The 25,707-nt window shown below is 36.9% G+C and overlaps 1 protein-coding gene across 3 annotated transcripts; it reads right to left on the reverse strand.

Annotated features, from left to right (window-relative positions):
• Positions 1-273: 273 nt before the first annotated feature.
• On the reverse strand, positions 274-23,898 carry Usp16 (ubiquitin specific peptidase 16). Of its 3 annotated transcripts, XM_003467180.5 has the most exons (19): positions 23,552-23,898; positions 22,536-22,599; positions 19,969-20,067; positions 18,795-18,973; positions 16,223-16,326; positions 14,707-14,810; positions 13,426-13,610; positions 12,704-12,799; positions 12,041-12,171; positions 11,641-11,728; positions 10,409-10,487; positions 8,897-8,988; positions 8,494-8,550; positions 7,596-7,772; positions 4,856-5,510; positions 3,285-3,379; positions 2,419-2,505; positions 784-940; positions 274-673 (listed from the first exon to the last, which is right to left on the reverse strand). In XM_003467180.5, exons 3-19 carry the CDS (start codon positions 20,027-20,029, stop codon positions 549-551), a joined length of 2,472 nt encoding a protein of 823 aa, XP_003467228.2. In that variant the 5' UTR covers positions 20,030-20,067; positions 22,536-22,599; positions 23,552-23,898; the 3' UTR covers positions 274-548. The 3 variants fall into 3 exon arrangements, with proteins under 3 accessions (XP_003467228.2, XP_013005221.1, XP_063108605.1); XM_013149767.3 differs by lacking the exon at positions 22,536-22,599 and having other exon boundaries at positions 23,552-23,897; XM_063252535.1 differs by lacking the exons at positions 22,536-22,599; positions 23,552-23,898 and adding an exon at positions 23,459-23,478.
• Between the last annotated feature and the right edge of the window lie 1,809 nt (positions 23,899-25,707).

Here is a 25,707-nt window from a genome sequence, read left to right on the forward strand (position 1 = left end):
AGTCAGTGCTGAGACTGACTTGGTTTGTATCGTGCCTGCTTTGGGTCAGTTGAACAGTGGTAGCTCAGAGCAAGTGCAACTCATGCCTACTCTACAGCAGGACCAGGACTACAAGACATGTTTCTCTCAATTACAAACTGATACCTTAAATTATGCCATATATCTGTGCTTATAAAATTAAAGGAAATATAATACAACTTCCCTTAGCTAGTCTCAAACCATTACCTAGTAAGATAAGTACATATGACTTAACCTTGGAAGTAATAAAGCAGGTTTTGAGGGGTAAGTCAGTTTATTGATGTCATGACCCATCATCCACATCCATGTATTAAGCACAGAGGACTTAATTCAGATTTCCTTTCGGAAACAAAGCAGGAATAAAAACTACTATGATAAAAAAAAAAAGACAATTTGCAAGGATTTCCCCCCTCAGTATTTAAATACAGTTTCTTCTGTCATGTACTTAGTGAACATGATTTATAGTCTTAAATTTTTTTATTGTATTACAGCCATTATAACAGCCCGCAGAGGAAACGCTTCTTTTGTTATTACAGTATTCTCTCATAAAATAGGAGGTAAGCTTGTGAGTTCAGTACTTTAGTTGTAGGCACAGCTTGCACGTGTGTATCGCTGATGTGAAACCACTGTCCTTTGGTTGATTCCATTTCAAATTCTGTCGAGGAAACGTGAAGTTAGTTAACTATAAATGGACAGACTGAAGTTCATTTTATTTTGGCTTTGCCATACCTTTTAAATGTCTCTTGATTTTCCAAGACAACTTACCTTGTGGAATATCACCGTGAAGAACAAGATTAGAGAGATGGTTATTTGCAGTTCTTGCTTTGGCGTAGGCAGTGTAATGCCCTGACCTCATTGTACCACTGTGTTCGACAACTCCATATAAGGAATATAGGACTCTTGTATTTTCTTCAGCAACATTCTTTAAAGACAATCAAAAGATTAGCTTCAGTTCATTTATCCAGGTTATCACCGGTAAGACAAATGTATACTATTTATAGTCTTAACATTTACTTAGAGTAGAAATTATGTATGACTGAAATGTTTTCCCTGCCTGTTCTCCAACCTCTAGTGTCACTGATCCACCGCTTTGCTTTTTCTTTCTTTCTTTCGAGACATGCTGGCTATGTATTACAAGATGGCCTTGACTTCACATAGCCCAGGCTAGCCTCAAATTCCCTGAAATTTCTCCTGCCCTGAGCCTCTCAAGCTGTGGTCGGAAGGCTTTTCCTTTTTAACAACCCAATGAAGTTCCTAACATTCCTTGAAAATGTTTACCACGGGGCTGGGGATTTAGCTCAGCGGCATAAGCGCCTGCCTTGCAAGCAGGCAGTCGTGAGTTCGATCCCTGGTACCGGTAAAAAGAAAAAAGACCAAAAAAAGAAGGGCCAAGAAAATGTTTACCACAATCTCTACTGTCTAACCGATGAAGAGTTTCCAGTCCTTTTCTCAACTCTTGATATAAAGCTACTTAATTCTTTTCTTGAACACATGACTGGTTTTTTAGGCAAAGTAGTGATTTCTAATACTCTATTCAAAAGTAACAAAAAGTATTTGTTTGCTAGCTGAAGTAAACCAGCCCTATGGGGACACTAAGAATAATCATGGCAGGTATGGTGGTGCAGCATACCTGTAACCCCAGCACTCAGAAGGCTGAGGTAAAAGGAGTTTAAGGCCAGCCTGGTCTACATAGTGAGAGACCCTGTCTCAATAAATAATCATAATTTACTCTTTCAACTCTGGAATTATACCTTGTTTGGAGAACTTTAAATTGCGACAGGAAAGACTACTCATTCCAAAGTTTACATAGTAAGAGTTTAATTAATAGATTTACACTGAAGTATTTGAGATCTACAGTATAACAGCATGGTTTGGTGCTCAATTCTTCAAGATCTTAAGTGATTTGCCCTTTTAACAGTACCCCTCTGCATTTTCACTGAGATGTTCCTGATTCCCATCCTAGGCTCCCTCATCTTTCTCTCCAGGCTCCACACAAGGGATCCTCTTGCACATTTAAATACCACCTATGTATTAACTTTCAAATCACCTCCAGCCCTGACCACTTCTCTGAATCACATACGAATAGTACGTATCACCCCCGTTCTGCATATACCAATCCTAATACTTGACTGCATTAAAATGAGATTTCCATTGGTATAGTTGCCCACCTTTTCTCTGTCATCAGTTAACAAGATCTCTGCCATGCCACTGGGGGTTCAAAATAACATCGATCTAAAGTAAACTAATCTTACGATTCATCGCATGCTGAAATGCAAAACTACGATGATCAAAGGCTCACTTCACTCAATTCTTACCAGCCCCATACTAGGAAATACAGGAGTATTCACTGAACTGCCTTCACTAAAGGATTTTCCTTTAAAAAAAGCTGCGTTCACCTACCTTGCATTTAAGAGTACAAAAAGGAGCCAAATCTAAGATTTCTGGAAACTTTATGTGTTTGTTAACTTTGCGGAGGCTAAAACCAGCCTACAAAACAAAAACAAGAAGTTATTTTCCTGGATGAGCTATTCATATTAAGTACACTAGTTCATCACAGATGCCCAAAAAACCCTGCAGTCCAGCCCTGGTTTAGTTTTCTTGGGAAATTTCCTAACTACTATCTGATTCCAAGTTGGCTAATTTCTACAAGGTGAATATGTACATGTGCACATGCGCCTGCGCGCGCGTGCACACACACACACACACACACACACACACACACACACACACACTTAACACATTTAAGGAAACCACTCTCACAAGCTACCAATGTATCTGCTTTTGGTACCCAGAAAAGCCAGATTACAGCAGAGGTTTTAAGTGCTGAAAGTCAGCAACAGCAGGATACTTCTCTGTGAAACACATTCTTAGCTTCACTCTAACTTAACTTAGCTAAAGAGCTTAATAAAGATCATGCGTCACCAAATTGATGAAAATTCAAGGTACCAATTATTTTATCAAGAATCAATAAAATTAAGACATTATCCAGAAATAACTACAATATTTCTAGTTCTGAGATATAGACAGTATACTGTTCGTTCTTTTAACCTAAAAGTAAGGTTAGAGCAAGATACTAAAAAGCAACAGGAGTACTAGTACAGGTGAGAAAGGCTGCCTAAATTTCTCCTCTGGGAAAGCACCTTCGTCTTGCCATACATAGCACTTACCTACTTCTTTGAAATCAGAACTAAGAAAAAACAGAAAACCAAAGCAACATTAAGCTGAATAAACACTTAAAAACAATTTTGGGTAATAAACAAGAATACCTGCTGAAATCTCTTTAAATGAAGAGTGAGAACAGGAGGAGCAAGAGAAATCAGCATTTGCTTTTTAGCATTAGTGTAAACATACTTCCTTTCACCTACAGGAAAGAAGAAGTTTTAACGTGAAATCATGTTTGACCTCCAGAACACTATTTTGCTATAAAATATATTTCAAATATCTAAAGCAAGGACATGCAAAATTCTATAAAAGATAATAAATATTTTACGCTCTGCAGACCAAAAGGCAAAATCAAGGATATTTTTTAAGCATTTATGTGTGAAAAATTTTTCATAAACTTATACAGATGAAACAAAAATATAGTAAAGGAGTGAGGCATGGTGGTACACGCACATGATCCCAGCCCTTAGGAGGCTTAGGCAGGAGAACCACCTCGAGTTTCAAGCCAGTCTGGGTTACAGGCCAGCCTGACCTACACAGAGAATAGTCTCAAAAACAAACAAAAAAATACAGTAAGTCTGATCATACTCTTAAAAAGAATCAAATTATTTCTGGAGGACATAATATTTTGGTTAGTGTTACAAAGTATTCCCTCTCCTATCATAAAATCATTTGTTCATTTATTTATCTAAGAAACCCATTTTTGAAGTTTTCTTTTCTTTTTTGTCTTTTTCCTTTTTATTGGTACCAGGGATCGAACTCACGACTGCCTGCTTGCAAGGCAGGAGCTTATGCCGCTGAGCTAAATCCCCAGCCCCTGAAATTTTCTTTCCTTGAGCTCAATGGTAGTGCTTACCTAGCATACATAAGGCCCTGCATTCAATCCCCATCACCACAAAAAACTGTGAAGCAGAAGATCAGCAAAATGGCTACCTAGTGAAGCCCAGCACATTTTTCCCCACAAAAATGGACCAAACCAAAGGAAAACATGTTTTAGCTCAAAAACTGTACCAAAAACAGGTAGATGGTCAAATTGGGCAAATGCCTAATGTAAAGCAAACAAAACGCTATAAAATCAAAGCAGTTTATTTTTTGTTACTATATGTAGAGTTTTTAAAAGTTAGGATTTAAAAATACACTAATAATGCTACTAAGTATCAGTCATAATCCATGGCCCCTCCCTACCCTACTTATCTAAACTCAAAACAAGAGGCAAGAGGGGCGGAGGGGAATTGGTATTATCTCTCTGTCCTATATTTGAGGGTTGAAAGAAAAGCAAGGTCCTCCAGCATCTTGTACTGCGCATATCATAAATTCAAGTGTGATTTCCTGGGTGCAAGATGAAGGTCCTCTAAAAGGTTGGCAGGGAACCGAGGATGCTAAAACAGAAACAACCACTGTCTGTCACTGTCAGGATGCCTGCCGTCTTATGACAGCATTCCAATGGAATGATTTGCCTTGGAGAGAGGTGCCAGAGAGCAAACTGCGCCACTCCCTGCTGCTGAGATGTCACTAGCTACCTCAATATAGTCCTTTCATTTTTTTGTCAAAATACTTATGCATAACAGCACTTATTCATGCCACCCAATCCTGATACAATTACAATAGCAGAGTACCTATGCAATGCCACATGTACCCCCACCATAATTTTACTTACAATGAGAAAATTAAATACCTTTTATATTTGCTTTTGGTCCATTATAATGTCTTCGTGTACATACTTCACAAAGCAGTTTATTTGCATCTCGAAGTTTCTCATTACGAGTAAACTGATACAAACAATGTTGGATTGAACACTCATCAGTACTGAAAGCTTCCCTGTTTGCAAGAGTATAAAAAGCAGTTTCTGGATCTTCACTGACAACCTCATACAACTTTGTCACAGGAATATGACCATCATTCAAAATCTCTATGTTTACCTCATCAGGTTCAAGAGTGCCATTTAAGTTAAGGTGTTTGAAATCGCTGGAAATGTCCACTTCGCCATGGCTCCCTTCTTTCAGACAGGCACCATCTGAAGTCCTAGTGTATTCAGTAGACGACATCAAATCGTCTAGGTCATTATCCATGTTGACATTTATTATATCTACTTCTGCTATGGATCTCTGATTATGGGTTATGCTTTCTATTGCTTTCTCTTGGCCATTCAAATCTTTCTGATTAACACAAAATTCTTCATGTGTAACTTCCTCTTGTGAAATATGGTTGTATTTAATATCCACTTCCTGAAGTGACACTTCAGTCTCATACTCATCCTCAGGCTGGTCAATGGTATAGATATCATTTAAATGAAGAACTTTTCCTTGAATTTTTTGTTGCCTTCTTTCATTCTGTGTAAAAAAGTATAAAACATTTTTTTAAAAGAGAGAGAAAAAAACAAAGAATTAAGAAAAATAAGATTAGAGCACCCCCTTTTCTCTGTTTCCTGGCTCTCTACACTATATTGTTCCCACTGTTAATGTACTTGACCCTGTCACTGATGAAATAAACCAGGTAATAGTCTCTCCTTCAGTGGAATATGAAAAAAAAGAAGACGAAAAAGAAAAAATAAACATGCACTACATTAAGGTCTGCTGCTTAGCAATCAAAATTAAGTAACTTCATGAAGATTCACTCTCAGAATCTCATCCTAAAAGTTCCTTTATTATCAGTTTTCTTTTTTTTTTTTTTTTAATTTGAGACAGGGTCTCTATGCAGTTCAGGCTGGCCTTGAACTCACTTTGTAGCCCAGGCTGGTCTCGAACTCACAACGATCCTCTTGCCTCAGCCTCCAGAGTGCTGAGATTACAGGCGTGAGCCACCACGCCCGGCTATCAGTTTTCAAATAAATTATGAAGAAAAATTCTTTAACTGAAACCAGGAATAAACAGTCACTAATGAACAAAACACTATTCCACTGGAAAAATAAGAATGTACAAGCATGATCCCTATGCTCAGAGAAATGACCAAGACCGTGCTACAACTATTAAGCCAGCCTCTGCACCCCTAAAGCCACATATTAGACCATGAGGAGGCTGTGACTGTGACTTATTCATGAGAGTTATAATTACTGGGCCAAAGTTTTACTAAGAAGATAAAAGAACAAAATAAAAACTCAAGCATGCACATGTACAGGATTGCAGACAGAATGGATGAAAACATTCTATAGGAAAAATGTCCCAAAATTAACAAATAACAAGGAAGTCACACAGACAAAGGACATTAAAGGATCCTCCTCTCTAAAATCACCATTTGCCACAATAGCCTATTTCTTATTAGAAAAAAACAAAGGTATTTCATCAAAATTTCCTGTTACTAGATTACCTAAAGACCCAAAGGGGTGAGCATTTTTGGTTGTAATGTAACCTATAATTCCTGAAGGGTAAAGACACACAAGACACAAATATTTTCTGCTGTATATCTCTAAAAACACAGGATCAAAGAAGAGAAAAATGGGGAAGGGATATAAAGGAATAATTCAAAGAAAATACAAATGGCTCTGACAAAGATATGTTCAACTTCATTTGTTAAAATAAATGTAAAATAAAACTGCACTGAGATAACCATTTCCATCAGATTAGGCAAAATCTTGAAGTTTGATAGCTGTCAACAATCCAAAGAAACCAGAAGTCTCATATATTGCTGAGGTGAACATTAATTGTACAACTTTTGTGGACTACAACTAATACCTGTCAATACTACAAAGGCAACCCTTTTCTCAAAATCTGCCTACAGACGGGATGAGTGCAGAGCTATTTGCGGCACAACACTGGCCATCGTGGCAAAAGACGAGCAACAGCTTCATTCGTTAGAGGAAAGGCTAACAAAATTAGGGTGCATCCATTCAATACCACCGTGTTGGTGGTGGTGATGGCGATGATGGGAGAGGAGGTGAACAAGAAAAGGTGGAGAAGGAGGGAAAGATGGAGAAAGAAGAGCAAGGGGTGGGGAAGCAGCAGCAGAAGGGGAGGAAGAAACTTTGTGTGTAACTAGAATCAAAGTAAAAGTAAACAAAAACCAGCTCCAGAAGACTGTATAGTTAACAAAAAGAGGGGCAGCATATTTGTTTGTCCATATTTTCCAAAAGGAATCCCAGAGGGATATACAGTAAATTAATGATGGTGCTTATGTTATAAAAGGATAATGGTGACTTCTGTATCTTTATATATTTAAGTTTGTGAGTCAAGTATTAAAAACTCAGAAATTTAAGTTAAATGAGCTTATTATAAAAATAGCTATCATGAGTAATGCAAAGATTTACCAAAAAAAAAAAAAAGAGAGAAACAATATTTCTTTCTTCACATATACTTAAATCAATCTCCCTGCGGAGAATATTAAATGAGCCAACTGTGTAATTGACAAATGAAATCCAACTACAAACACAAACGTTCCAAAAATAAACTTAGAAAAGCCAGATTTTCCTCACAAATACCGACCTTGGCTTGCTTCTTGGCCTGCTTCTTTGCTTTTTTCTGTAAGTGCTTGCTTGTTCCTGAGGGGCTATCCTTCCTTTCTTTTAAGTAACTGTCATTGTCTTTTTCCTCTTCGCTCTCTTTACTGTTGTCTTTCATTGTCTTTTTCAGATCTTTATCATTTACATTTTTCTTAACACTCTTAAAATATGGACAAAATATGGGTTAAAAGCAAAATTTTAAAAAAGTTTTTTTCCAACTACAACTTGGTGAAAAGAAAATTAAGTTACCTAAAGTTTCTTCTATTCTTATTTTACACCACTTTTATTTTCCCAACATTTGAACATAGATCTCACCACATGTATTTCTCTTTTTTCTTAACTTATATGTAAATAATAATGTTAAGCAAAGACAAAATCAGGTTTGATGAGATATGAATCACTAAAGGGAAAAAGTTCCTAATGCATATGAAGTTAAATAATAATTTATCCAATCCAGGAAACACATTTTTCCCTACAACTGTTTAAAAGGAAACAAATTAACTAGGCTTAGAAATGAAGTAATACTACTTAACATTTATGCCTTTAAGACAAAAGGGGTTTGTGATTAAATAATGAAAATAAATAGTAACATGAGAAAAATACATTATTACATGTAAATAAATAAGTTAGCTACTTAAGAAGGATTTTAGACACATCTTTTGTTTTGTTTTCCCATATCAACCTCTTTTCTAAAAGAATCTAACTCATGTTTTATTCAAAGCCTAAAACCTATTTATGTCAAATAAAAATCAATCAAATTTTTTACAAAATCTAGTAATATATAAATATGAAAAAGGTAATTAGGCTTCGCACATAAAATCTAACACAGACCAATAAAAAAAAATCTATCTACTTTAATAAAATAAATCCAACAGTCTTACCTGATCATCTAAAACTGGGAGTGACAAATCAAGGAAAGATTCATGAACCAAGGAGACCTTAACCAACCAAAAAAGAAAACGTAAAAAGGGAGAAATTCACAGTAAATGTTACACCCTAGGAGAGGTGGGGTGGGGTTAGGTTTTAATAAAGGGTCATGAAAAGTTGAAATAAAAAACTACACAACAGTGAGGACTTGGATTTGGGAAGTAAATTAAAATGCTAACATGACTCCTTCAAGACTTTCAGGGGGCTGGCATTTCCAGCAAAAAATCACACACAGTCAATCAGTTCAACAAAGAATACTCTTCGAAGTTAGATGTTTCTGTTCCTGAGGGAAACAACTCATACGATACACCCAGGGCATACTGGTTAGTAAACCCAGGCCACACTATATCCACTTACAGTCCTGCACTCATCACACATGATTGTACTGGTCAGTTCACCACCAAAGATGCGATCCACAAAACTCGGTACTGATTTTTTCTTTTCATAATCTATAAAGAAAAAATTTACAATGACTTTTATAAAACTCAGTGGAAAAAGTTAAAACTACTTACCTAATTCCTCTAAAATGCCCTGTCCCATAAACTTCTCTTCAGAGTTATCACTCTATTCGTATGCTACAAAAGTTAGCAGTATACACTCCATTTCTGAGCATAACACAATTTAACAAAATCACCTGTTAAGAAAAAAAAAATTCTATCCAAGATTAGTCAGAGCAAAACACTGTGCAACTCAGCAACTCTTTCTGTATCGATAACTTCATTAGCAAAATGATCAGATCAGCATAGGATGCATTTTTACTCCCTTGCCCTGACCCTCACAATCTAACATTCAGTAAATCCTGATGAAAAAGACTGCAACAGCAAACTGTAATAGTGAACTTGAATATAATCTGTTTTGTAAACACTAAACTTCATTTATACTTTTAAAAACTTCAGGAAAATCTTTCCAAACCAGGCATAGTGGCACATGCCTGAAATCTCAGCATGTAGGAGGATATGGGAGGAGCACTGCCTTATAAAGTTAAGAAGTGTTGTCATAACCTCAGTGCCAGTCTGGCCTACACAGTGAGTTCAAGGTCAGCCTGACCCTGTCTCAGAAAACTAAGGAAAAAAATTTCACAGAGAAGCTTTCTTTTGGTTTTCCTATATCCCCAGAAATGATACTAAATTTAATATAAGGTGACATAAATTTATTTCCTGATTATCTTAATTATCCAACTATATGAAATATATAAGCATTATTTAAATGACAAATATTCATTTATACAAGAACGTTTAGGTCAAATGCTGCCAGCAGCCATGGTTCTGTTACTGGCTAGGGTCTAATCTGAAGGCAAAGTTGCTAGGAACTGACTAGAACCTGAGTTTGACAATAATAGTAATGCTTAGTTACGACCACTTGAATTTAATTAAAAGTAAATAAAAATTTAGCTCTCCAGTTTCATTAGTCGTATTTAAAATACTCAACAACCATATTACTAGCAGCTCTAAAGAAGGATAGTATATGTATGTGAGTTCCATCATCAGTTAGTTGTATTGAATCGCCCCAAATTTTTATGTCACATAGCATTAAAAACTAAATTGGCTCCATGGTTAACAACCAACTAATGAAAACTCATAATAATGTGATTCATGTATTACTACTGCTGATAACTCTAACTCATCAAAAAAGAAAACAGTGATACCATCTTAGTTTTTCCCATCAATTTTGCTATGATGTATAAAAAGCATACACAATTTAATTTTTCTAAAATACTCATGTTTGAAGTACTCAATTTTTAAACCAATGGTGATATAAATAAATTATGTATTAGTAACTATAGATTTGTAACACAAATGCCAGCAATTTTGTCCTAAGGTTACATAGGAATTCAACTATAGTGTTTTAGTTCAAAAAGTGAGACATTACCTTTAACTTTATTTTTTAGTTCTTCATCCAATTTTTCAGTAGAATTACCAAAAGCTTTAAGAATTCCTTTACTCACTCTCTAAAAGTAATAAAATGAATATAAATACACTATTAAATTTTAAGTTTTATAGTTATTTTCCTTACAAAGCATGTACTTAAGTCAGGAAAGGATCAAGATATAGCTCCCCAGATTTACTGAAATAAAAATTAATGTTTCCAAGATCACATTTCCAAAATTAATTCAAGGAGCTGAAGAAGAATTATGCGTATAAAGCAATCCCTAATACTTGAATAAAGATACTTTCTTATTATTTCAAGATCTTAAACCTGTCCATACTACAGCTTTTTCGAAGATGTCCACTTCCTGAGGAAAGACACTGACATAGCTTGTCCTGATGCAGAGTGGTTGAGAATTACCAGTACTGACTCTAGCACCTGGTATCAAGCACCATCATTCCTAGGAACTAGATTCTAAACTTTTCTACACCCTAGCTTCAGAAGCGATGGACTGAAAACAGTAACAGCATCTACCTCATGGGATGACTGTGACAGGTAATTCAGAGAGAACACTAATAGTGCTTCACTTATAGTGAATATAGAATGAAATATTGTTACCACTATTGCTATTATAAATGTTAACTACAATCACATCCACAAGTATATTATTTTACAACCTGGCAATTAACAAAAGTTTTTAAGTGTTTCTTGACTCTTACAAAATAAAAATGTTTCCTATATTCAAAACATTTCTACTAGATCACACTCAGAAAGAAGTAAGGTTGTGCCACAACTGGGAATTGCTTTGAGAGAAACAGTTTCTCTGCAGTTTTCCTAGTATAGGCTAATCAACAGAATCCTTAAAATTATTGCTTAAAACAACCACGTAGGACCTGGGATGTAACCCAGTGGTATAACACTTGCCTAGCATCCTAAGGTCCTAAGTTCAATTCCCAGCAGCACACACACGCACAAAAAAAAACAATCAAAATAAATAACATGGATAATTTTTAAAAAACAAGTAAATAAAAGCATCTCAAAAAGTGAATTGCTTCTAATTTTCTTGATTTATTCTAATGAAGACAAGATACTGGCTCAAAAAGCTGGTACAGAAAAAAAAAAATGCTGAAGTACTATGGCCTTAATAGCTATTTCCACTGCTTTAGGATGGCCAGTGGCAGGCAAGCTCAAGAGACGAGATTATTTATAAACTACAATGGGCATAATATGCTAACTTGATGTTCTTCTGCTCTCATCCCATCCAATAAATAGCGAAGTAGCTCCTGGCTGTCTTGCTGCTGGTAGCCTCTAAACCGCACTGCCCTACAGAAAGAAAAAGAAAGAAAGAAAGATAGAAAAGCAATGATAAGTCTACTAAAACATGGAACTATTTTTTAAAAATCTTAGGATTATATCCCAAACATCAGAATGCTCTGGTTTTCTCAAATTTCTCTTTAATCTAACAAATGCTCTTCGTAGACTTGGTTATCACATAAAGAACATTTTTTTACATGAAAATGGAATAAATTATGCTTCTATACACATATTTACTGGGTTGACTAGTGCCACTAACTCTGTACATTGTTTCTCAGTATCTTGCTGATGCACTAAAAGCACAGTCAAATGGATACTCACTTTTTACAGACCTGAGCAAAGAGTTCTTTAGGTGTCACGATTCCCTTTTTGGTCTCCTGCATCTCATTAAGAAACTGGCTCATGGCTACAGTAAGAGGGCCAGGAGGCTCAAGGTTTATTTCTAGGGGTTCCTGAATATGAGGAAAGAACATTATTTACTTCAATTTTGGAGCTACTTACTTTACCAAATGTAACTAGTTATACTGCCGACATACCTCGTTAGAATTGCCCAATTTAAGAGTTTGAGTATCAAAATATATAGAAGCTGATTACCTTAGGAAGAAATCAGCTCTATTTCAATTTTAGACTATCAGGAATATACTGCTAAAAATTGACAGAGCTAAAGCAAAACCTAAGTAATAAAAAGGGGTAGGGCAGAAGTCATTTGGCTACACTGCCCTTAGTGACCTTAAACGATGCAAAGAATAAATGCAGGCTCTGGATTCAGAGCATCTTTTCCCAGAAAAGGAAGAGCACCAGCACCCAGCAAAACAGAAGTGCAGCAAGAAAATGTAAAGACTTCTTATAATTTCTATTAACCTGACAATGTTTAACTTAGCAGCCAAAAAAAAGGTAGAAATGTCTTAATTATTTAACACAATTTAGAATATGAATATTCACAGAAGTTAGTTACTAATAAAACAAAAATTTTAAAGCACATACTGTTAGTGCCAAATCAGGTGGTTCAATTTTGATAATTGTTCCAGACATTTTAACTTCTTTTAGTAGTTCTCTAAGGACTGGTGTTTGTGACAAATTCTAGGACAGATGGAAAATGAAAATTATATAAAGGAAAACCAAATGCTGCAAATTATTTGTGTGTATTCTATTAAAACAGGAAACTACAACTAGCCCAGAAATCTTCATTGCATTTCTACTTGGGGAACTAATGGTTAAGGCATACTCTTCTCCCCACTTTATTGGCTTATAAAAATCAGTTCTGAGCTTATTCTCCCCCCGCCTCCCCAAGAACATACCAAAGTTCCTATCCCACATCCCACCACAATCCTCTTACCATCACTTAACACTTCTTGTACATAATACACTAGTTTCTGCACTCAAAAGCTGAAGTTTCGCCTTCTCTAGCAAAAATCTCTTATGCCTGTGGTCATCACGATAGTTTATCACCACACAATAAAGATCCCCTCGGTGTTACTCTGACATGCATTACATAGGGGAGAAAGCTCAAAAATATAGCTAACAGACCTATGGAGGAAAGGTTAGATTTTTTTTTTTTTTTTTTTTTGGTCTTTTTTTCCTTTTTATCGGTACCAGGGATCAAACTCACGACTGCCTGCTTGCAAGGCAGGCACTCATGCTGCTGAGCTAAACCCCCAACCCCAAAAGGTTAGCTTTTGAGAAAAAGAGAAAAGTGATACTGGCACCTGCATAACTGCATTGAAGAAACATGTATTTCCCAAATTACTGAGTCCTTTCACTGTAACTTGGGGAGCAGAATTCTTGGCAGAATTTTCCTTAGCCATATTTTCCTTTTTTTCTCTTTCTTGTTCATTTTTACTTTCTTTTTCTAATTTTTTATTTTCAAGTTCAATGTTCCCATTTTCTTTCTCTGCTCAAGAAAAAAAAAAGAAAGAAAAAATTCGGAAAAATACATAGCTTATCAAACACATACTTGTTCTTGGAATAGACTGAGAGAATGTGTAGTTTTTATCCAGTGCAATTATTTGTCACAATTTGATTTTTTTTCACAATTTGATTTTTAAATGTTATCAAATAAATACAAGTAAATTACCAGAGAAAGTACTAATAAACAAATATTCATTATTGATGCAGCATTGATTTGACAAAAGAAATCAAACACTATATTTTGCTATCTTCCTTTTTTCCATTAAAAACTGTACAAATGAGAATACTGCTTGCCTTGTGGTATCAGAAATAAACAAATGAAGAATATGGACTTACATTTTTGAATGAATTTCAAGGGCTAACAACTACTTCTGAAGTAAACAACAAACAATTCTAGCTCTGATAAAGACATTTATGAGTAAATATCTAAATATATTAATACATCCCTGCTGGTGGAGTCAGAAATGCACACTGCTGTTTCAAGCAGGCTAGAAGGTCACATGTTCAAAGCAGAGCCGCCTGGCAGCGAGACACAGTCACAGCCCCACTGTGAATGTGTTAAAGCAAATGCTATATTCCAGCCCAGTTCTTTTTCTTCCATCTTTTTTGAAACAGGTATTCACAATGCAATTTAGGCTGTCCTTGAATTCACTTTGTAGCCCAGGCTGGCCTCAAACTCTCAGAGATCCTCCTGCCTCAGCAATGACAGGTATATGCCACCACACCCAGTTCCAAGGGGGAGATACAAATCTTTACTTAATTTATCACAGTGAATACAATAGAAAGTAGTCCTACAGTTGTCCCTGTCAGGGTTAGGGAGTCAGGCCTGCTGCCCATTACCTTAGTCTTGGCCCTCAGTTACATGAAACTCATCATCTCTCACATCCCTTTTAATGCTAACACCTCATAACTACATATTCTCAGTTTTGCATTATGAACCAAAAATTGGTTCATAGCTTAAAATCAACCACAGCTAATATTTTCAGCTATATGTAATTCTAGGTAGTAAGGTAAGTAATTCTAAATACCAGCATATACAATACATAAATATTAAAATATTTACTAAAAAAACAAATTACCTGGTTTTGGAGTTGTAACACTAGCTTGTTTTCTGACATAATCAACCACTTGGCCCAGTCGGCCTGAAGTGCAATATTGGACTTCAGTATCACACACGTAACACCTACATCCCAAAAGATCAAAGAAAAATGACAAACTGACAACTGAAACAAGAAGAAGCAAAAAAATATTTCCTGAAACCCAAAATGCATAATGTCAAATTATTCTACTAGAAACACTGAAGGTGAACAAAATATCAGAGCAACAGTGAGCAACAAAACACAGCATCTGCATGACCTGGAATCTGACACTTGGAAAATACCATCTTGGCAAATAGAAAAAAGACCTCTGGGGCTGGGGGTTTAGCTCAGCGGCATAAGCGCCTGCCTTGAAAACAGGCAGTCGTGAGTTCGATCCCTGGTACCGATAAAAAGGAAAAAGACCAAAAAACAAGAAAAAAGAAAAAAGACCTCTGGGAATCAGGAGGGAACTGATAGGAAAATTAAAAACTACAGGGAAGGTAGAGAAATGGAGCACAGCACAGAGAAAAAAATGAGGGAGTGCAGAAGCTCACTCTGGCTTCCAAGATGAGGACTCTGTCTCACATCAGGCCAGCCCCTGGGTCAGGCGCTCCAAGGAGAAACAAGGCCCTAGACCCGCAGCACCAGCCCCAGGAAAAGCCCACAGCTACTGGAAACTGCAAAAACTGTGAAAGTTTTACTAACTCTAAATGTCAGAAGAAACACTTAAGTCTGCTGAAGGTAAAATAGGTAAAATTCTTGAAGACATAGGTGTAGACAAAGACTTTGAACAGAACACCAGTTACACAAGGAATAATACCAACAATCAATGCAATTTTCAATTTGTATCAAATTGAAAAGCTTCTCCACAGCAAAGGAAACAACCTATAAAATGAAAAAACAACTTACAGAATGGGAAAAAATTTTGCCAACTGTTCACTAAATAGAACCTAGACAACTAAACCAAGATCAATAAATAACACCTAGAATTCATGAAGAACTCAAAAAAATTAGATCTCCCCCAATAAAAGGTCCAATCAAGGAATGAGCAAATGAACACTTCTTAGAAGAAGTAAAAGTGGCCAACAAATACATGAAAAAAATGTTCAGTATCTCTGGCCATTACTTTGTTTGTTTGTTTGTTTTTGGAATGCAAGGCCTCTACACTGAACTGGCCCTTTTGGATGTTTTTATTTTCAGGCACAATCTCACTAAGTCACTAAGTTGCCCAGGGTCTGCTCAAACTTGAGCTCTTCCTGCTCAAGTCCTGCTGTATAGCCCCTATTATTGGGCTACACAGGCATGCCACACCATGCCTGGTTTACAGGCCATGTAATTATTTTTGTTTGTACAGTACCAAGCAAAACCTCATAATATCACATCCTCTACCTTCTCTGATGGTACACAAATAAAGGAAGTTTCTTTATAACTTTCTTTCTTCTTCACCATTTTCAAACAATTTCGTTCTCCAGTATTTCATTTAGCTTCCACCTGAGGGTACAGGATTGAAACTCACCAGACACTCCAGTTGTCCAAGCCAAGAACCAAACAGTGAGACTCAGATCTTGGTATCATATAGTGCTTCAAGGCATGCTGCTCCTGAGAATTTCTGCCACAGCCCTAGAGAATCATAAATAAAAATCAACATCAAGAACTTCACCAGAAGAGAAAATTCATGATCTATTTGGGTACAAATGCACCTCAAGAACTTAGGTCATTTTTTATTTATTTATTTATTTATTTTTCTTTTTCCTTTTTATCAGTACCGGGGATCGAACTCACGACTGCCTGCTTGCAAGGCAGGCGCTTATGCTGCTGAGCTAAATCTCCAGCCCTAATTTAGGTCATTTTTAACAACCTTTTCAGTCTAATGTTCCTAAAAGAAAACTGCTCTTCTGGACAAAATTGATACCTCTGTCCCCAGTCTACCTTTCCAGCTATAACACCCACACTCTTCTATGCCTGCTGTACGCATGCTGGCCACCAGCTAAAATGCTCTCAGCTAAAACACTTTTCAGAGCTGTAGGATTTGGATGACGTTAATCCATCTGTCTGGGGATCCTCAATCATAATTGCTACCTAACCAAATCCTACCTACTCTTCAGGACCTTGTTTAAAACCATCTTTTCCACAAGACCAACACTTGTTCTCCCAGATGAGAAAATAATGCAACCTTCCTGTAAACAAATTCTTGCAAAGCGTAGTGTAAATTCCTGGTAACATTCCTTACTTTCTATTTTGTATTAAAGCTCAAATCCTTTCTCCTCTGAACTAAAAACCTCAGAGTCTCAAAGTAACAGAATTACTCTATTATCAAAAGATCTAGCATCTTTTAGGAGGTGGCCAATAAGCATTAATTGAGCAATCCACCCAAAAGGCACAGAAAACAATCATCTAAAAGGTGTATATACTTACTCATAAAAAAAGACAAGATATATTTATTTATTTTGCCTCCAGCCAGTTAGGTCACTGGTAAGAAATACATCACATAGTGCATGTCTCTGAACCAGGTGACCAAATGTAAAACTGTACTGTAACAACTGGTGCAGTTTCTACTATAGCTAAATATTTACATTCAGGGAGAAATAAACATCATTGGCTTCTGATTCTTTCACTATGATGTCAAAACACTCATTGCTGATTTAATTTATCCCACACAACATTTAACTTCAAAATAAATGAATTAAAATTTTTTACTGCTAGGCACAGTGGTATGCTCCTATAGTTCTAGCACTCAGGAGAATTGTCACAAGTTCAAGGTCATCCTGAACTACACAGTGAGTTCAAGGCCACCTGAAACACATAACAAGACCTGGTTTCAAAAAACAAAATGAAAAGAGTTGCACACTATGTGGTTCCTGGGCTGGGTATTTAGCTCAGTGGCAAAAGCGCCTGCCTGGCAAGTGTGAGGTCATGAGTTCAATCCCTGGTACCAAAAAAACAAAGACAAAACTATATGATCCCATTTATATAACACTTTTGAAATAATGAATTTTAGAAATAGAGAAGAGATTAATGTTTGGGCCCACGAAGAGGGCTAGCAACGAGGCCGTGGTATAATTACAAAAGAGCATTACAAGTGACCTATGTGTTGCTGGAACTCTAAATATCCTGACTGTGGTGGTAAACACCATTCTACACAGGTGACAGAACATGAGGAATGTTATACATACACAGACCACACAGACACAAAGGAAGAGAAAAATAGATGTACTTGAGATTAGTGTCTTATATCAACATCAAAATCCTGGTTGTGATATTGTACTAGTTTTATAAATATCACTAGTCAAAACATACAGGAATATCTTTGTATTATTTCTTTAAAAAGTATGTACAACTATAACTATCTCAATAAAAATTTTTAACCTAAAAAATACTGGCTGTCTGCCTCACCTTGTAGCTTCACGATGAGACTGGCTGCTAGTCTGGTTTCATTAGTTACCAGCACTAACAGTCATGGAGAGCCCTGACCATGGTGATACCGTAAGCTGGTGTAGTAGGTAGATACCTACATCCCACAAGCCAAAGTACTCACTCACCCCAGTGGCCTGACATAAGCCTGATGAGAGCTCGGAGCCTAGGCAATCCACCACCAGGAAACACCCTTAATAAAGGGAAGCTGGCCTTCTTCCCCTCCAGCTACCACACGGCCAAGTGCAGCCCACGTTCAATGACTGGTCTATGCGCAGGAAGAAAGGCCTGTGCCTCTGTTCACAACAGCCCTCAAGGGCGACAGTCCATTGGGCCATCAGCTACGGCACTGTTCCAACGGCTTCGTCATACATTTTCTTTGCTTAATCCTGCTTCTCAGCTTCCCTGCTTCCCTGAGAACTCTGCCCAATAAACTGTCAATAGTCTCAGAATCAGTTCCCCAGAGAACACGACCCAGGCCAGCCCGAACCCATATAACACATTGAGGTATACCTGCTAAATCAAACAAGTTTGAAGCGCTTTCTAAAATATAGTGAGGGCCAGGGATACAGCTCAGTGGCACAGCACTTGCCTGGCAGGCGCAATGTGCTAAGTTCCATTCTCAGCACCATAAATAAATACATAAATAAAATATATTGAGCAAAATTTAAGCAAACCTGATGGCCACATTTAAGACATAGCCAAATTGAAGGATTTTCTTCTGTTTCTTCTTCAGATTTATCTTTTATTTTATTGTCCATCTTACAGTCTTGGCAAATATTCCATTCCACATTCACTAAAGCCTTTTTCAAATTACCTTGTTCCAATCCTTTTCTAATGTGTCTGCACATAGGTTCTATTAAGACAATTAAGAGAAAACATGGAATCAAAAGTTTTTTATGTATGTAATGTCGAAAGTGATACTTCATTCAAATTTAAAAAATGAATTAGTCTATAAACAAGGTTTTAGAGTATCAGAATAAAATATCATTTAAATATTATGATAATTGTGTTTTGAGTTTTAATGATAATGGGTAGTGAACCTAGGACGTCCTACATGCTAGGTAAGTATTCTACCACTAACCTATACTCGCAGCCTCTGAGAAAGAGATTTTGTATAAATTTGAAATTTTGCTTGTTTGAAGTCCTATGGAGAATCACCATTACCTCTATAAATTCACTTCAATTTATGTCTCTATTGTCTTTAAAGTAAGGCCATTTATCATCTTTCTGTTCCTTTTTATCTGAAAAGTGTTCCAGAGAAAGTTCTTCAGTCAGTCAGCAAAACACCTAATACATGCCGGATTGCAGGGAACTTACAGGTGACCAAGACACACCTCTTCCCTTGAGTAGCTCACATTCGGCAGGGCTCACATTCTCTCAGTAGCTCACAGCTGACTAATGTGTAACAATCTGCCAAACATACTGTAGCATCAAAGAGAAGGCTTTATCATTGGAAGTAACATCTGCTCAGTATTGGAATAAAAATGTGATACTGAGTAAATGCTATATCAAGAGAAGAACTGGATGTGCACAGAGAGCAACAAAGATGTTCATTTTTATTTCATTAATAAAGTTAAATATTATCTAGATCTGTAACATACAGAATTAAATAAGTAAATTATGAAATATGCACACATGATTCTTTACATCAATGAAATAATGCTATCAAAAATGCTATAAAATTAGATTCAGACCATTACAAGTATCATCTAATTAATAAACGACAATATCCACATGACACTAAAAGGCAAGTTATATAACAAAATACACTTTGATCATGTTTTTGTATAATAAAACATCCATTTAGGAATATAAGTGCTTAAGATTTAATTAGTGAAATAAATATACCTAAAGATTCAGAAGCATCATCAACTGGAATAGTTTTTCCCTTTGTCCGTTTCTTTCCCATGATGGCACTTTATGGATTACTTACTGACACAAAATAATCTAGAAAACAAGATAAAGTTAGCCTGACCAAAAAAAAAAAGTGCATTTAATACTGCTCTAGAAGGTTAAAAAGATAGCAAAGCCACACAATATTTTGTATGTCTATTACACTTTATAATTTACAAAGACCACTACAAATATCATATAATTTTTAACAACTTTGAGTGGACAGGATAGTATGATCTCTATTTTTCATACACTGGGGAAACAATTTTTAGCAAAATTAGAGGTTTTCAATAAATAGAAAGGTGAGGAGAAAGTGTCTCTCTCTCTCTCTCTTTTTTTTTTTGAGACAGGGACTCCCTATGTAGTGCAGGCTGGCTTCTAATGCATGCTGATCCTCCTGCCTCAACCTTTCAGACGCTGAGATTATAGGTGTGCTTTATTATGCCCAGCAAGCTTCAGGCTTTTTATACTGCGAGTCTTAGCACTTGACATTCACAGGAATTCAACGCATCAATACATAAATTTGCAAAAAAAAATCTGACAAAAACCTCCTAAATGGAGTTAGAAAATGTGTAAAAAACTTCAAATCCAAATATATTTTAAAAATACATATTTTTATGCACAAGGTTTCCTATACGAATTGACTGACAATTGATTATAATTGTATTCAACAATTTACATTATCTTACTTTTGCCAAAACCTATTTGGAAAGTTACAGCAAATCTAACTGCACATCAAATCTTAATTTTACCGTCAACAATTCAAAAATCAGAAAATATGAAAAGGGCAGGGTTACAGCTCAGCAGTACAGCAATTGCCTGGCAAGGTCATGAGTTCAATGTCCAGTACCAAAAAAAAAAAGTAAAGTCCCGAAAGAACAGAGGTCTAACTTCAAATAGTATTAATGATTTTGAAGGACTATTTTATACGCATTAGTATAATTGTTAGTGCCAAAATCTCTTCAATAACTGTAAGTCATTTTACCTGAGAAGTTTATTATTATTATTCTTATTCCATAAGAAGAAAGTAGAGCCTGGTGGGCTGGGGGTTTAGCTCAGCGGCATAAGTGCCTGCTTGGCAAATATGAGGTCGTGAGCTCAAGCCCCAGCACCAAAAAAAAAAAAAAAAAGAAGAAGAAGAAAGTAGAGCCTGGAGAAAATGGAAGCAGGGTGGTGAGTCAAACCCAGGGTCTCATGTTACGTTTTCTACCACTGATCTGCATCCCTACTTCCAATTAATCTGACCATCAGCTGTCCTCATCACCCCCCTGGCTCAGCGTCTGTGAAGTACACTATCTTTTGATGACTAAGTGCAATTAAAGGTAATTCAAAAGATTTGTATAAAAATAAGAGCAATAACCAAGTAATTATCCATCCTAAAGTTATCTAACATACCATAAATAATTAAATGAAGGAATACAAAGTATATGCTGACATACAAAAAAAGGTATGTTTTGTTTCCTTTCTTTGAAGATAACACTTATGGTAATTTACATTACCAAGAATTGTAGATTTTATGAAAAAACAGACCCAAATTCTTGCCTCCAATTTAATTCCCTCTAATCTATTTGCATTCAAATGCCAGGTTCATTCTCCAATAATGTCATTTTTACCACATCAATTTTCTTGACTGAAAGCATTTGATAGTTTCCAAATCCATATTCTTTAACTTTACAGTCACTGTTCTATATAATTTGGCCCCAATGGTTTGGCAATGCTCTCCTTACTCTTCAACAAGAGAACTATTAAAAGTTTAATTAAATGATATTTTTGACCTTCTAAGCCCTTCCATAAACATTATCACATCTGATTCTCACAACTCTTTAAATGGGAGAATTTCACTAAAGAAACTCAGAAACAAAATGTAAAAGATCACAGGGTAACAAAAATGTAAGGAAAATGCATTCTCTGGATGCCAAGACTACCATTCTTTCTCTTTCAATATAATCCATTCTTCAGTAGGCTCTATGCCATGATGGGGAAACTTTTAGAGACAAATGCCGACTGTAATCCAAAACCCACTTACTTATAACAAAGTGCCTATGCTGCAATACAACCTGAATACTGAGGTCTTAGTTTTAAAAACTCATACATTAACATCTGCTGTCTTAAAAGAAAAACAAATAATATCCTTGCCATAGGTTCGCCACCATTGTGCTATGCCAAACCAGCTTAATCCCATTCTGTGCCTTTTTTAGCTCAGATGTTTTCTCCACCTCTCCAAATCTTACTAATCTTCCAACCTATTTCAATGAAATCCTTTACCCAATAAAACTCTCCACTGAACTTTCCCAGAGTTTATGTGCTTGTATCTTCTTCCTTTGTGAGATACTATGGGGGACTGGTTCTTAATTCTTTAATCTGAACATATGTTATTTTTCTCTCTGCAATCTTAAATTTCTAGGAAAAAGAAATGTTTCTAGGTAAAAGTTCTGAGTTGCCTATCACATTTAGTATAGTGTTAGTAGATAGCACATTCTTGGAAACACTTCTTGCATGGAAATAGAAAAACAGAATAGTACCTGGAGCATAAAAAGATGGTTACAAGATGCAAAGGTAGGTACATAGGAGTGGAGTAAACAAGTTCTGGTGAAAAAGAAAAAGGTGAAGAATGAAATCAGAAGTCTGTAGTACTGAAGACAGCACTGGTATATCTGGTTTGAGATTGCAGTAACTCAAACTCCAAAGGAAAACTTGAAAGGCGAATTGTAATTGCTGCAGGCAGAAGACACAAGGGATCATTTCAGTCCTGTGAAAAGAGCTCCAGTAAATATGACAACTATACAGGCAACTCATGAATCATGAAAATAAAAGTACTGTGCCATCAACAATAAAACACTAATAAATCTAATCTTTTTCTTATGTGAGTCTTTAGGTAAGAATTTGCATCCTTGTCAAACGACTCTGCAGGACTCCACGCAAAATTTAAAATTAAAGCTGGTTCTGCCAGCACCCATGCTAACCGCATTCCCTTCTTTCTCTACCCTGTCTATCCCTGATACTCTGCTCCATTACAAATGAAAGTGTGTGGAAAACATCATCAGCACCTCTTTCTTAAACGTGGTTTTCGCGTTTGTATGTAGTGGAGAGTTCCTAGGAGCGTTCAATCTGACAGGTGACAGATCTTAATTTTCCTACTAAGCACATGGACGCCGCGCAAGCCCAGCCCAAGGCACAGGGCAGTCCTGTCGCGAGGCGAGCCACCCACCTACGCTCTTGGTGCCTGCCACACCATGCCTCTCTCCCTCCCTCTCCTTCCCTCTCCTTCCATTCCCTTCCAACTGCTGGGCAACCACGGGGGTGGGGGGACCTCTGGGTCCACGATTCGACGAGAACGTCAGCAGCAGCAACTCATTGGCCAGCTCACAGAACTGACAGAACGAGCAACCAACGAGGACGTAGTACCGGAAGAGACGGCAACGTGCTTAAAAGAGAGAGGCCTTACATAAGAGAACAAGTTTGGGGCAGGAGTTTCGGGCTCTCCGAAAGCTGGAAGTTAGGCGAATGGCGACAGCGAGTCAGTGGGACCAGGACTCACCCACGGAGACAGCACCCATAACTGCATCCCCTAAATAGACCTTTTGGCTGGGTGACCAACTCTGTCTTCCTCCTCCTGGTGTCGAACAGACAGCGACAAAGCCGAATCCACAGTGACCGTGGAAAGCAGCAACTTCCGGAAACGCGGCATGATGGGAAGTCCCTCGGCCTGGGTCCCGAGGCTGGGTGCTGTTCTTCTGCGCCTGCGCGCACTCTGCGGCGGAAGTTCTGAGTCAGCGATTCCGAGGATTCAGAGGCATTTGCGGAGAAGATGGTGTCATCAGTCGAATGTCACCCGGGGTTATTTGAATCCCTCTGAAGTGTGGGTACCTACTGATGGTTTAAGGCTGGGAGTTCTCTGGGCGGTTATCTTTCTTAAATATTACTCGTTAAACGTGGTTAAGAGAGGAAGATTTTTCATTTCAGTTACCCTAATTTTGCCTTGTACACGTTATTTTGAACTAACCTTGCACCAAGTCCGAATAAAAAAGGTAAAGCCACGAGAATGAATTTGAAAACAAAACTGAGAGTCAAGGGCTAGGGATGTAGCTCAGTGTGCGCTGAATTTATACAATAAAGAAGACAATTGAAAATTAAAACAAATAGTGGGAGATGTAAACAGGTAATTCACAAGAAAAGCTGGTCATAAAATAAAGGAAGATATAATCTTACCAGTAATCAGATAAAAGTAAAGATACAGGCATACTAACCTGCCAGGTGCCCAGAGTAATGTCTGGTTAAATAACAGGGAAAACTTGTCATCCCAGCCTCCCCAGTATCAATCCTCTCCCCCCCTCCCCCATTCTAACACAGAACTGTAGGGAAAGGAATCACAGTTATTTTACCCTAGGCCACATTGCAAATGAGAGATGAGTCTGTAATAGAACTTGTTAACTTTCCACCCTGTAAGCTGAAAGTACCCCTATATTCAGCCACTTGTCATGTCTTAATACTATCTAACTGGTTAAACATTTGTAATCCCAGCACTGGGAGAGGGATCACCAGGAGTCAGAGGCCAGTCTAGGCTATATAGTGACCTTAAATCCAGTCTAAACAACATAGTAAGACCCTATCTCAAAAAAAAAAAAATCCTCTATAACATCACAAGTCCCTTTCAATTATAAACATACTATATTCTGATCCCTTGACTACTAATACTAGTCAGTCTTTATATAGTTGTTAATTTAACCAGGAATAATTATGTCTAGCAATGCCAAAGGTACTTGACCCTCTCAATCAAGAACACCTTGTTCTTATGGTCAGATAACACTTGCCTATCTTTAGAATTGCAATGAATGGACAACAGAACCACCACGACAGGATAAAATCATTCCTGGGATGATTCCAGACCCCCTTCTCACATTAAAATTGAAGATAAACTGTCACCCTCATGGCGTGGTCCTCTCTTGGATTCACTGGTCTCTTGCAATGTATCAATAAATAATTTTTCTATATTCTTTACATATTAAATTCTTTTTAGCACCCATAGCAGTGTCTCGAACAGGAAAAACTTTAGGCCAGTTACACTGTTTACTGTATTCGGAATGTTCCTTGATCTTCTGTAGTTGGAAAACTGTTACTCCCCTCAATCCTTAAAAATCAGTGGCTCAATATACTCACTGAGCAATCCAAGTAACATAATCACTGGTGCACTCACAGTTTATCTCTTCCCAGGAATTGCCATTACCTGGTACTGCCTTCATTTTTACCTATTTTCTTGCCAAGCCTACACAGAAATATGCAAACAAATGTTAAGTTTTCTGTGATATGGAACATTTTTGTGTCATAATTCTATCTAGAAGTGACTGGAACATAGTGCTTAATACATACTGAAGATACATGTCGTTAGAAATAAAAAGCCATGCAAGAAGATTCATAAAAGAAAAAAAAACTGGAAACAGCTTAGTTTCCATCAAGAATGGAAAAACTAGTGTTACACATTTTCATATATTAATCAGTGCTTACGAAAGAAACATTTAATGCAAGATATATATATATATATATATATATATATATATATATATATATATTTACAAGACTGGCTTACAGTGGCCTCCCAGAGAGTCAGGTGTAAATGAGAGCAAAAGGTCTGCTTGTGTGCTGGAGATCTGAAGGATCCAGTTGAAAGTCTGGAGTTCACCTTAGTGTCACATCAGG

This window comes from Cavia porcellus, unplaced genomic scaffold (genome assembly GCF_034190915.1).
Source record: "Cavia porcellus strain 051 isolate PalLab524CR breed Dunkin Hartley unplaced genomic scaffold, mCavPor4.1 scaffold_7, whole genome shotgun sequence".
NCBI lineage: Eukaryota > Metazoa > Chordata > Mammalia > Rodentia > Caviidae > Cavia > Cavia porcellus.